Here is a 13,702-nt window from a genome sequence, read left to right as displayed (position 1 = left end):
ATTTATTTTTTTTTATGCCTGAACAAACTAAATAAACAAACTCTCTTTGTTTTCATGACTGAATAAACTGAGTAAACAAACTGACCTTGAAAGACTGTTTTACTTTGTTTATATTTGGCGGACCCTGCCACCTTTCAAGCTTCAAACAGTGTTCTGGGGACTTTACTTTCCTCTGAGAGCAGCTTGTTTATTCAGTTATGGGGGGAAAAAAAGATATTTCTGAGTTTGAATTTCAAAACTGAGCATGTTTTATTTACAGTTACATAACTTTATTTATTTATTTATCAAGTGCTGATGATGCAGACCATGATATGTGTTTTTGAATTATTTATATTTCCAGTGACTTTTGATGAAAAAGCATTAAAAACATATTTTTTGTGACATATAAATAGATGGTATTATAGTTTAGTTATTACATTCTTTATGTATTTATGTGTTTAAATGGTCAAACAATCTTATTTTAAAGCCTTGATCTGTTCTATATATATTTTGAATGATTGTCACAAAATATTCAGACATTTTTACAGGAGTCTGTAATTTTGTGTTATGTATCTTGGGATCCTGGAAACTTTATAATTTTTTTAATTGACTAAATGAGAAGTCAGACTTATAGTAGAATAGAAAAACAACAACATGTGTGTGGTATGAGGACAGTTCAAATCAAACTGGACCCCAAAGTGTTAAAACAGATGTTTTTCAACTCCCTGCTGGAGCTGTTGGCATCTCAAATGAAGAGCCTTATGAAAAAGGGATGTTGAAAATGACTGTAACACTGGTACATTCATAACAAACCTATTAAAGGTTGACAATTTAAAGTAGGACCTGACGAGGGAAAGCTCAAAGATTGCCTTCATATCTTCCAAACCTGCACAAACACCAAAAGGACATAAAGGACGTCATTAAAAGCGACCAGTTGAACCTAACTCAACTCAATTATCCCTTATTAACACTTTATACACTCTGATTAAAATGATCTGCTTTATATTTCTCAGGTATGTGATCATTGAGAAAGAGGTGCTTTAACTTACATAAATCTGCCGTACTTGTGTCATAACTGATTGGCCTGGTCATTATCAGTCAGCACTGAGGTTATCACCTTTTTGTCTATGATATGTCAGAATAACAACTCCCTCCACTGGGATTAGTGGAAAATTTCGTCCCTTCTTGGCACCTCACCTGGAAACAGGTACGTGGTTTTATCAGTACGATATGGTAACGCTTTATAACACAGCCCCCTGTTTAAGGTGTAATTTCAATCAAGGACCAATAAAGTATGGCTGAGGGAAACGAGGGGCTAATAATTGGGCACTTTGGACAGAAGGAGAAATAAATATTAATTACAGGGTTCAGTGCCGGAGAGTTAAACTTGTGTTTTAAGAGTAGAATTTATTTCTCCTTTCCTCTAAAACGGCTAATTGTTGTTGTTGTCCCATAGTCTTGTTTTCTCCCTCTGTATCTACATTTAGCAGGTACAGTAGCATTGTATTGTATCATAAAGTGTTACAGATGATACTACAAAACACATCTTTGCACCTTTAACACCCACACAGTCACACTCAAACACACAGACGTGCTGCTGTTTTATTATGTTGTTTTTCTGCTGACAGCTCGAGTGTTTTTACTTTCAGTGTCCTGACAGTTGTTCTGTTTTATAGAGTTGATGATTATCTATCTCATATTTACATTTTGTTGACTCATGAGCTACAATATATGTGTCATCAGGTTTATTTGGCTCGCATCTAATAAAAGATAAAAGGTAGCTGAGAGATGTTCACATGTCAGTTGTGTTAAGTGGACATCTTGGAATGTTTTCTTCGTCACGTGGAGCGGGACGCTTAAATCAATAAGTTAATCAATCTACTGTACCGTCCTTTCACATTATTATGTAAAGGAAGTAATACTATTTTCTGTCCATCTCTGGTTTCGCTGCCTGTAAATGACAGACTGATGAACTTTTCTCTCCGGGTTATCTCTTACAGGAATGTCTCTTATCTCTGTCTTCACACATCATCTTCAAAAAGCCAATACACCGTGAACCAGAAGGGTTTCAGAAGGGTCACGTTCTATTTTTAAAAACACAACAAGGTTGTTTTGGCGTTGTCGACCTAATTGCAACAGCTTTGGATGCTCTTATGGCGGCAATAAACGTGGTTTAAGAGTCAGTGTGTCCCGGCGGCTCAGCTGTGATCTCTCTTGTCTTATCAGAACCAAATTGAGGACGAGTGAGACAAAGAAAATCCTCCACCCGATGGAGCAAAGGTTAAACTTTCTGTCTAATGAATCACGGAAATCCGAAGGAAAATGACTCAAATTTACACAGCTGTGAAATGACCCGCTATGAATCACTAATATTTCTCTGCTGTTGTCATTTCGTGGCTGTTCAAGCTGCACAATCACGACGAGCTCACCATCCAGAAACAAACAGGTGAACAGAAAACATTTGGTGTTTTTGTCTGGAGGAAGCTCTGAAATATTCCATAGGTCATAAATTCTTTCAGATTGACCAATACGGTTTTAGAGGGAAGTGATTGCTGTGATATCAGAACAAAGTGGGACTTTGCCTCAGGACCGGGCCGGCCCCCAGCACTCTGCAGCCAACGAAACTCACAGGTGACTTCCACTGTGGCAACACATCGTTTAATGCTCGGCACAACTGATGGGCTCATGTGACACCTGACAAACTCTCTCTCACTTCTACCACACAAGTAAGTGAATATTGAAATATCCTATGTGTGCTGTAGGTATACTAGACTCATTTAATGTCACAAATAAGAATTGTGACATATTAAAAGTTCTCAACTTTCTTTGCTGGAGAGAAATTTAGTTTGGCTTTGTGTTTCTACATGAACGTGCAGAAATGTAGTGGTGAGAATGAAGCGTTAAAGATTTAATTAGACTTCTTGTGAGTAGTTTGAAGTTATTAATAATTAGTTAATAATTACAAATGCAGCTGAATGGGTACACGGTGCACAGGAATAAGCAGAGAAGGGGACAAGTTGTAATAATGATTTTTTATTAAAACGTATTGACTGATTTTTTATGCCCAAACAAACTAAATAAACAAACTCTCTTTGTTTTCATGATTGAACAAACTGACCTTAAAGGACAACACAGTTTATGCTGTTTAACTTTGTTTATATGTGGCGGACCCTGCCACCTTTCTAGTTTCAAACAGTGTTCTTGGGACCTTATTTTCCTCTGAGAACAGCTTGTTCATTCAGTTATGGAAAAAATAAATAATTCTGAGTTTGTATTATTACTTCATTAACAAAAAACCCTTTAAACACCATAAATTAACTCAGTTACAAACAAATGCAATAGTGATTTTTAACTATTGACATGAATTGAAGAAACATGAACATCACACGTTTTCTATGTTTTTACAGTATTTTGCATTGAATTAATGTTAAATATGGGGTAAAATCAACATATTGTAGCACATCAACTGCATTGTTTGAAATTTTAAAAAAGAAATGCCAGCACAGACACACCTATAAGGAAATAAAAATAAAAATAATTCATGGAACTGGGATGTATAAGGGGAGATGTGCACGGAAACGCAAGGCGATTGTTCAGGATTCATGACATTTAATTTAGAAATCCGACTCCAGCCTATTGCTGTCTCACGTAGCACAGACTGCCGTGACAGCGGCTTTCAGTGTAGTCACATAGTCATGCAGATGGACTCAACAAAAGAAAGACAAAGGTAAATATGCACGGAGCTGGATTTACATAAAGAGGAGGCCAAACTATTAATTTAATCATGATAATAATAGATCAAAACCTGTTTTCTCCATCCAGCCACAGCTAATATCTATTTATTTACCTCTGTCCCTGATGGTTAGTCATTGTAGAGACTCCCACAAAGATCAGATTATAACTAATATGGATCAAACATAAATAAAATAAGGGACATACTTAATGTAAGAAAGTAGAGATTAACAAACATACAAGTTAAGCTGATATACATGGACAGAATAATCTTGGAGGCGCTGAACCTTAACATACACTCTAATCTTGGTAATTTCTCCCACTCGTCTGTGACCCTGCTGCAGGGTGGGCAGGTAGGCCCCGCTGACCTTTTTCCTACCTGATTATTGTCCTGTAACCTTGTCCTTGTCCATGGACTCTGTGTGGAAATCAGGCTGCAGCTGTCTGAAAACTGTGACACGCTGCTGTTTATGAGTCAAATATTCACCTACTTACAAATGCATGTTGACTTGGTAACCTGCTCGCCACACGCCATGCAACAGTGCTGCGTCAATGCAAAAAGAAATCTGAGCCTTTCATGAAACACAAAACTAACTAGAATGTGGTTTTCTTCTAAAGGTCTCGAGCATGACGGCGCATAATTTTACAATCTTTCAGTCTGAGTATAATTGTTTGTTTATCTGAATGCCAGGAACAGTGTTGTAACGACTGCACTACAACCAAGAAATCTGAAAGTTACCGACAATTGTTTGGCAACACGATAAAACAACCAGAGGTGTAAAATTAGGGCTTATCATCGCAGACTGAGATTAACATTAGCTACGTGATCTCAGGCGTCTCATTAAGCAGTAAAACTCCAGATAAGTCTTGCAAGGAAGGACATGGCTTCAATTATTGATCACTTTGTGGGTCTACTCAGCATTATGTTCTCACACTTAACTTGATAGTGTCTCTTTTATCAGTGACAACTGTCAGATTACAGCTATTATTAAAGAGATTAAAACAAAAAGCCCAGACGTTGTTGCATTTTATGTGTTACCGAAAAGAAGGTGGTTTAGTTAAAGTTTGACATCCGAGGAAACATTTGGAGGGTGAGAGCTGGCAGAAGTGATCGGATGGTAATAATTTACCCTCATGAAGATAAAAAGATGAATAACTGCACCGCATTGAGGTCGAGGTTTGGCTTAATTACCCGAGACACATTTTGATTTAATGAACAATTACTTGACAATAAAGCCTGTTTTGTTTTTGTTTTGTTTTTTACATTTTTGGGCCGACAGCTTCTGAGGCCACAAAGTAAGACACAAAGTACCAAATAATCTTTTATTATTATTATTATTTCTCTATATTAAGTAAGTTTAGAGCTGTTGTCAAATTCCTGCTGGCGGCTCCCTGTTTGCACTTGTTTTGGGTCACATCTGGAAGCCACAGACTTCAACTCAAAACAACAAAGATAAGCCAAACTGATTAAAAAGAGGTTCTTCCCAGTGGGAAATAGAGTCCCTGACCCGAAGCCTTTGTTAATCTGGTTGGATGCTCGTGGCTAAGATCAATTCCTGAACCAGGTCAACACTGAAGACTTCTGAGCATTAGGTGTTTGAAGGACAGAAATATAAGGTGTGTCTGAAAGATGCCAAAAAAGCTTGTATGAGAAATGAAAAGTAAACATGGGATATGTCAGAGTCCAAATATACTTTATGACATTGAATTATTTGTCACTGAGGGTTGACGACATCAAAATCATTGTATTCTAACTTCTGAAGTTAGCATGCTAACCAACTAGCCCCAGCCCTGTCCAAGCATGCTAGCAGTGTAAACAACAACACTCCCCTGGTGCTCTGTGCTCCCCGTCTGGACCACTAGATGCACGGCTAACAGAGCTAACAAGCTAACGGCAGCTACAGTTAGCGGTTACACTTGTGATATGCTGGCCCCTGTTTGTTTTGAGGAGGAACTTGACAGGTGGCTAATTCTTACACATGACACATAAACTCTATTAAGATGAGGAAAATTGATATGCATTACACGGAACAATTCTCCACTTGCACAATGTAGGGTGACGTATTTGTTTTTGTATTTAGTTTCTTTTAAGTTTTGATCATTTCATGGGTGTTCCCAGGCCTAGCCATCTGAATCATTCACTCAAAACAAGCAAGAGTGCGGCTGTTTGTAATTTACTTGATTATGATAAACACGGCTACTGCGTACTTTGTTTTGTCTTCTCGCTTGAGCAACTTCAATTTCGTGTGTTGAAATATGAAATTAATTCACAGATGTCTGTATAGTTCCCATAACTCTTTTTGATTCTTACCAAGAACGATCACAGCTGTAATTGAACCGATAGAAAGCAAGAAAGCAAGCTGAATAAAAAAATCCTCTGCATGATTACACTTGGTCCAATAATAGACCTTGAAGTGATTATTGAGATCTTTTAGCGTAAGTCATTTTGACGGTGTTCAGACTGTAATGGGAGTCCTGGTAAATAATCAACCGGTAGGAAACTCGTGCTCCTGTAGTAGATTTTTCGCTCCCTCAGCGGGGCACTGCCTGAGGCTTTGGGTGACCTGGGCTGCTCAAACATGAAGGATTAAGCTTGACAAACAAGTCTGAGAACCTTTTACATTTTAGTCACGTGTAATGAACCCATGACTTTGTTTTGAAAATGTCCATCTCATGTCTGTCTTCCCAGGAGACTGAAGGTCATGATGAGCTCAGAAAGGAGCGAGCAGGTCGTCATTGACACCCACTACACCACTATCCACACACTGGGCAGGCAAGATGAGCCCAAGCGACTACGCTACATGCAGAAAGATGGCAGGTTCCCTGTGGTTTTCCAGAAGGCCCCTGGGGACTGGAGCCCCTACCTGATGGACATCTTCACCACTCTTGTGGAGATCCGCTGGAGGGTGATGTTCCTCATCTTCTTCCTCTCTTACATCCTCTCTTGGCTCTTTTTCGGACTCTGTTATTGGCTCATTGCACATGTAAATGGAGACACTGACAATCCAGATAACAATCCCTGCGTGGAGAACGTGCGAGGCTTTACTGGAGCCTTCATGTTCTCGATGGAGACCCAGGCAACTATTGGTTATGGCTTCAGGGGGATGACTGAGAACTGTATGGTGGCCATTATTGTGGTGACAGTTCAAGATATATTCAGCTGCCTCCTCGACACTATCGTGATTGGTATTGTTATTGCTAAAATGGCGTCTGCTCGTAAGAGAGCTCAGACGGTGGGTTTTAGCAGGTGTGCAGTGGTCAACCTGCGAGATGGGGTCCTGTGTCTGTCATGGCGACTCGGGGACTTAAGAGGCAATCACATCCTGGAGGGTGTCGCCAGGGCTCAGGTAGTCCGCTATGTCAAACAGCCACTAGGGTCCATCGTGATGCTGTACCAGGATCTGGACATCCAGAATCGAGATATCGTCCTCGCCACACCGGCCACCATTATTCACAAACTGGAGCCCAGCAGTCCCCTCTACAGCCTGGGCCCTGAAGACCTGCTGGAGGACAACTTTGAGCTGGTGGTGTCCTTCACCTACACCGGTGACTCCACAGGTATGCTCCACCAGACGCGAACCTCATATTCTCCAGCAGACATCCACTGGGGTCAGCGCTTCCAGGACATGCTGAAAGTGGGCAAGAAGCGCTACAAGGTGGACTACGCTCTGTTCAACGTGACGAAGTGGGTGCCCGTGCCCCTGCTCAGCGCAGAGGAGTTTGACAGGGGGAGACGTCCTGCTGAGGGCGGTCGGTCCCACAGTTCACACTTTCCATCAGTCAAGAGGAACGGGCACATTCGCCACGTGAATCCTGACGTCACTGGAGAGGTGATGCAGCAAACCTGTTTGTAGCTTCAACAAACATAAAAATACATTTTATAATATAGAGTGGACTTATCCTAAAATGCTAGGTTTAAGAGATGTGCTCCTGTAAATATATTTATATGGGATTTTATATACAGTGTTTATGTTTTTTATGCTTCAGATGAATAAAATCCATTAGCACAAATGTAAGTCAAATAAAAGTTGCATTGTTGCTTTAAAACTCTGAAACATGAATTAAAGCAATAATCACATGATGTGATGCCAGTACTTGTGCACAGAGGCTGAAGATATACTTAGATCTTGTACTTACGATACTTTAATCATTAACTCCATAATATAGATATGAATGTAGACAGAAATGGTGCCAGGCTGCCAACCCGGCACCATTTCCAAATGCAGATGGTTTCATTAAGCTATGTCCATTACATTGTGCAATAAATATTTACTTCATAATGATATGTTAAAGCAAAAACTTGTCTATTGCCAGTTTAAGTAAGTACAAAGGTTAAAGGTTACTATCTTTACTTAAAGTGGCAACAGACAACTTTCCCACCTCCTCACATTTCCAAGTGGTATTGTTGTCAGGGTTACGGTTAGACAACCGGATAGTTTCTGTTTTCCTCTGAGACGCAAACAACGATAACAATGCCAATAACAAAATGTGAGTTTTAAAAAATAATTTAATCTATAATATAGATACGAAAGTAGACAGAAATGGTGTCAGGCTGCCAACCTGGCACCATTTTTAAGCGCAGATGGTTTCATTATTCTATATTCATTACACTGTGCTGTGAACCTTTACTTCATAATGATACGTTAAAGCAAAATACTTTGAAAGTTTAAACATCAAAATATGAAGTACCAAAGGTAAAAGTACTCATTATGCAGAATATATATGTGTCTTATGCATCACTTTAATGTTGAAGCCTGTAAAGGTGGTTAAACTACTTTATAAGTGTAACTGCTGGGTAGCTTGTGAATTCCCCCTCTAGGATCAATAAAGTTTTATCTGAATCTTTAATGTGACGTCATTGTTTATTGGTTGATCATTATTTTGTATTATTAAACTCAATCTGTAAACTGTCAAATAAATAGTCAGTACAATATCTGCCTCTGAAATGTAGTGAAGTAGACATGTGAAGTAGCTGAAAATGGGAATACTCAGGTCAAGTACTTAGTTACTTTCCACCACTGCCTGTGTGTGAGTCTATCCTCCCTCCAGCTCTGTACCGCCACCTTGTGTTCACTGAGCTCACCATCACTCCAGCAGTGTTACTTTATTTTGAAAGTCACAGATTTATGGAGAAAAGGACATCAATTAAGTTTAAACTCCAATTAACATTAATTAATTATGAGAGTTTGACTAACTTCACACATCATGTGGCTTTTTTGGAGCCACTCTGGAGGTCCAACTAACCTGTTTCCTGTTTAAACGTCAAGTTTTAGATTTAAAAAAAAATGTAGATTGTGACTCCAGATGATACTTGTATCTAAACCCTCCATGTGGGGCTCAGAGCCTCCAAACAGGCGCTGCAGCTTCCTATTGGCTGCCCAGGCGACGTTGGGGGCGGGGCCAGGCACACGTGTTTTTAAAGTCTGTCTGTGCAACGAGAAACATATTCCTCACTCAGTATTGCTGGAGAGGGTTATGGCAGGATTCACAGCGCCAGATGGGAAACTAAGTGAACACGTTATTAAAAGAATTAAAAGGGACGCGGTGCGCATCATCATATCCGGCGCATATGGGACTTATTACAACAAGAAGACGGCAGATTTGCGCTGCGGGGACCAACAGGTAGGAGAAACAAGAGGGAAAGATTTATCTGTAATTATGAGAGTGAGATCAAAATACTCAAACTGATAAGAAATACTGTGTCATTTGTTATAATATAGCTTTAAACATCACCACTATTCACAATAAGTGAATTTATTGTCTCTCTTTTTATTATTATTATTAATATTATTATCTTTTTTCATTCATCTGCCCTTGGAGATTGCAGGATGTAGACTGGATAATGATGTCTAAACATGTAAAACATTTTTTTTTTTTTATGAAGTATGAACACATGAGCAATAAATCAATACAAATATGTGCCACTAATGTAAAAATATATAAGGCTTCTACTATAAAATAATAGGTGTTGCAAAACCTGATATCAAAAGACAGCATCTGCCGAATGATCGGCCATAGTTATTGATTTGTGTAATGATAAATAGAGCAGCTTTATGTAACCAGTTTCCATCTGCTTCAGCAGTTGACTCTAATTGAGACACACATGCAAAACAAACAATCACAGGTTGTGCAGCCTTGTCTGGAAGCCTTGGCCTGTCACCATGTACCAACCTGCTTTAATAAGGGATGCGACATAGTGAGCAGATGAAAGAAACTCCAATAAACTGTGACAGAGAGGAGAGAGAGCAGGACATCAGTGTCAGTGCACCAACACCACAAAAGTTAAGAGTTGCGTTCTCCTATTTTCAGAACATACAGGCTGCTTTAGATAAATGTATTAAAGTACCACCTCTCGATCTTTACTTCTCTCTTAGACAGGCCTCTGTGCAGCCAAAATACTCCTTAAACAAACAGACGACTGAGTGACCAGCGTGCACATGAGGTCAACTCGAAATTGTGCGTAGAAGAAAGAGGTTCTCGCTACAAGAGTTGGAATAAGACAGAAAAATCCAGCCCTGCTGCTACATTTTCATCCTCATCCTACACAAAATCACGAAAAATCGAACAAACCACATTCTTTGGCAAGCTCGGAGCTGTGAATGAATGGAGCCCCATACTCCCAATAGTGTGCGTGACAGGTTGCTATTTCTGGTCGACAGCGGTGACATCATGTAGTTGAGAAAAACAAAGACGATGCAGGAGGATTTGGGATCACGTCCGGCACATCACGTCCCACATGACTGCTGATCGCTATCAGAGAAAATGAGAAAATTCAATAAAAAATGACAAGAAAAGTTTCCTTTTGGACAAAAACTAAATCAAGGAGAGTTTATTTAGGATTTCTGACGACGAGACTTTATTCCATACTTCACTTCGACGCTGATGACGGTCATAACTGGAGGTGGGGCGTCATTTGGGCACACGCAGTGCACGTCTGGCCGACCGTGGCCTTTTGTAGCCTGTGGTGTTGTATTTTAATGGACCTTTCAGACCACACACACCAAGTCAATATCTTTTCTAATTTAGTCGTCCATGTTGTTCTGTTACATACTGTATGACACTGTGGCTTTCAGAGAAAGACACTCATCTTCTCTGAAAAGCTGCGAGGCTCATTTAATCTCGTTCCATGATGTGCTGGTGCGAACTGTAATCGTGAATTAGTTATTGAAACTATCATTCAACATGCTTTAACTCAACGCGTTGCTTTCTAACGTGCACTGTGTAGTTTTGGAGAATAATTTCAAACTCAGAATTTTAATATTTACAATATTAATGAGATTATAATACAAATTTATTAGATATTTATCTTTATCTTAACTGAATAAACAAGCTGTTCTCAGAGGAAAACAAGGCCCAGAACACTGTTTGATGCTGGAAAGGTGGCAGGGTCTGCCACATATAAACAAAGTAAAACAGTATGAAATTGTGTTGTCCTTTAAGAGTTTGTTTATTTAGTTTGTTTAGGCATTAAAAAAAATCAGTTTCTCTTCTACATAGTTCACCTTTAAAGTCAGTGCGGAGTTTATCTTTGTTCAGTGTCTCGCTGGATTCACATGAACTCGATCTGTAATTTGACTCAGCTCCCTGCGGACCGACCTGCCTAATTAATACTTACATTAAGCACAGCAAACATCCTTTCCCACTTTGTCAGCCATCTAAGTGCTTGAGTAATATTTTTAATATGCATCTACAGTGCATTATCCGTGCTTTCCGAAGGCACTGCTTACACTGTGTATTGTCTGTGTTATGCAGTAATACTGCCGCTAACTTTGAGTGTACAATGCATTATTTAGACAGCAGGTAACCACACACCCACACACTCTATGATCTTTGCTCTGGTTCCTGCCAATTACTTTAAAACTGTTATTCTCTCTGTCTGTAATTTCCACAGCCCACTTCACTGATGAGGTCCAAAGCAGCCTTCAGAGAGGAGTGACCTGCACAGCACGCTCGCAGAAGCACAGGCCCCGCTCACCCCCTTTTACCTGCAGGATCTAGTCCTGCTGTCCACATTTTCTGCCTGAGTCTGTACCCGGGATCATTCAAAACTGTTTCTCCAACGCTTCTACCAAAAACTTAGACTGTTTTCCAAAGCAGAATCGGCCCAGCCCTCCCAGGCGGAAGTAATGGGGAGTGTGCGAAGCCACCGTTACAGCATTGTGTCTTCTGAGGAAGACGGCATGAAGCTGGCCGCCATCGCCGTCCCGAATGGTTACGGAAATGGCAATGTGAACAAGCCTCACACAGAGCACCAACATCAGAGCCGCTTCGTCAGGAAGGACGGCCACTGCAATGTGCAGTTTATCAATATGAGTGAGAAAGGCCAGCGGTACCTGGCAGATATCTTCACCACCTGCGTGGACATCCGCTGGCGCTGGATGCTGCTCATCTTCTGCCTTTCTTTCCTGCTGTCGTGGTTGTTTTTTGGCTTAGTCTTCTGGGTAGTGGCCCTCTCGTACGGGGACTTAGAGAATAAGACTCAGATGTGTGTTTCCAATGTGGACAGCTTCACCGCTGCATTCTTGTTCTCAGTGGAAACCCAAACCACTATTGGCTATGGTTACCGCTATGTGACAGAGGAGTGCCCCATTGCCGTCTTCATGGTCGTCTTCCAAAGCATTGTGGGCTGCATCATCGATGCTTTCATCATTGGTGCCGTCATGGCCAAGATGGCCAAGCCCAAAAAGAGGAATGAGACCTTGGTGTTCAGCCATTATGCTACAGTGGCCATGAGGGACGGTAAACTTTGCCTGATGTGGCGTGTGGGGAACCTGAGGAAGAGTCACCTGGTGGAGGCCCACGTCAGGGCCCAGCTACTCAAGTCGCGCACCACCGCCGAGGGCGAGTTCATCCCTCTGGATCAGGTAGACATTGACGTAGGCTTTGATAGCGGCATCGACAGAATCTTCCTGGTGTCTCCGATCACCATTGTGCACGAGATCGACGAGGACAGCCCGTTCTACGAGATGAGCAAACGGGAGTTGGAGACATCAGAATTTGAGATCGTAGTGATTCTGGAGGGCATGGTCGAGGCCACGGCCATGACCACGCAGTGTCGGAGTTCCTACGTGGCCAGCGAGATCCTCTGGGGCCACCGCTTCGAGCCGGTGCTCTTTGAGGAAAAGAACTACTACAAAGTGGACTACTCTCGCTTCGACAACACGTACGAGGTGCCCAGCACGCCCGACTGTAGCGCCAGGGAACTAGCCGAGAAGAAGTCCGACGCCTCCAGCTCGAGGAACTCCTTTTGTTATGAGAACGAGGTGGCTCTGGAGAAAGTCGAGATGGAGGAGGAGTTTGAGGAAGAGGAAAACAGGGAGATGAGGGGTGTTGAGGTTGGTGCACTAGAGGACACAAACACAGATGTGGTGTCAGACTCTGAATGCAATCTGGACTCTTTGCCTCTAGAATCAAGGCCTTTGACGGCAGAATCAGAAATATGACCACAGAGGTAAAGACGGATACGTTATAAGCTTAACTTTGGGTCTGATTGCTGTTGTTTATAATGCATGGCAGTTTGTTAAAGACTGTGATTTGACTATGAAGTTCTCTATGCAGATGCTCTTGCACAAGACACCATGGAAATCCAGTCATGTTACACTGTTTATAGCAAAAAGTGGTGATAAATTAAGTGGTTGCATGGAGCTAGATGGATAAAAGTGGGTAAGATGCCTTCACTTACATACCATGCAGTCTGGCCTTCTTAAAATATTTTCGTAGAATAGCCAATTAGGTTCAGGAAAAAATGCAATTTCTAATTTATTCAAGAACATATTCCTAGTTTGCACATTTTGCATTTAGTTTCCTGGGTATAAAATGTCTTTCTTGTGGCCTAAATGTCACATACAAATAATAAAATATATTAAATTTCAATTCAAAAGATTGATAAAAAACATTTGAGCCTGAAATGTTGAGATTTGTTTTCAAATGCCAACCTAAATTTATATATTTTTAGTCATTTAAACTTCAAGGATCTTATTTTAAATGCAAC

The 13,702-nt window shown here is 40.7% G+C and overlaps 2 protein-coding genes across 2 annotated transcripts; both read left to right on the top strand.

The window, feature by feature from the left end:
- Positions 1-6,416: 6,416 nt before the first annotated feature.
- Positions 6,417-7,610, top strand: LOC141020152 (inward rectifier potassium channel 16-like). The gene has a single exon (XM_073495216.1). The coding sequence runs from the start codon at positions 6,417-6,419 to the stop codon at positions 7,563-7,565; it is 1,149 nt and encodes a 382-aa protein (XP_073351317.1). The 3' UTR covers positions 7,566-7,610.
- Positions 7,611-11,837: 4,227 nt separating this feature from the next.
- LOC141019615 (inward rectifier potassium channel 2-like) lies at positions 11,838-13,154 on the top strand. The gene has a single exon (XM_073494583.1). It carries the CDS (start codon positions 11,838-11,840, stop codon positions 13,152-13,154), a length of 1,317 nt encoding a protein of 438 aa, XP_073350684.1.
- Positions 13,155-13,702: the final 548 nt, after the last annotated feature.

Source organism: Pagrus major, chromosome 23 (genome assembly GCF_040436345.1).
Source record: "Pagrus major chromosome 23, Pma_NU_1.0".
NCBI lineage: Eukaryota > Metazoa > Chordata > Actinopteri > Spariformes > Sparidae > Pagrus > Pagrus major.
Note: the sequence above shows the minus strand (reverse complement) of the source record. Positions and strands in the feature narration are given on the sequence as shown.

Coding starts and splice junctions, on each gene's coding strand:
- LOC141020152 (XM_073495216.1), top strand. CDS start 6,417: ATGAGCTCAGAAAGGAGCGAGCAGGTCGTCATTGACACCCACTACACC.
- LOC141019615 (XM_073494583.1), top strand. CDS start 11,838: ATGGGGAGTGTGCGAAGCCACCGTTACAGCATTGTGTCTTCTGAGGAA.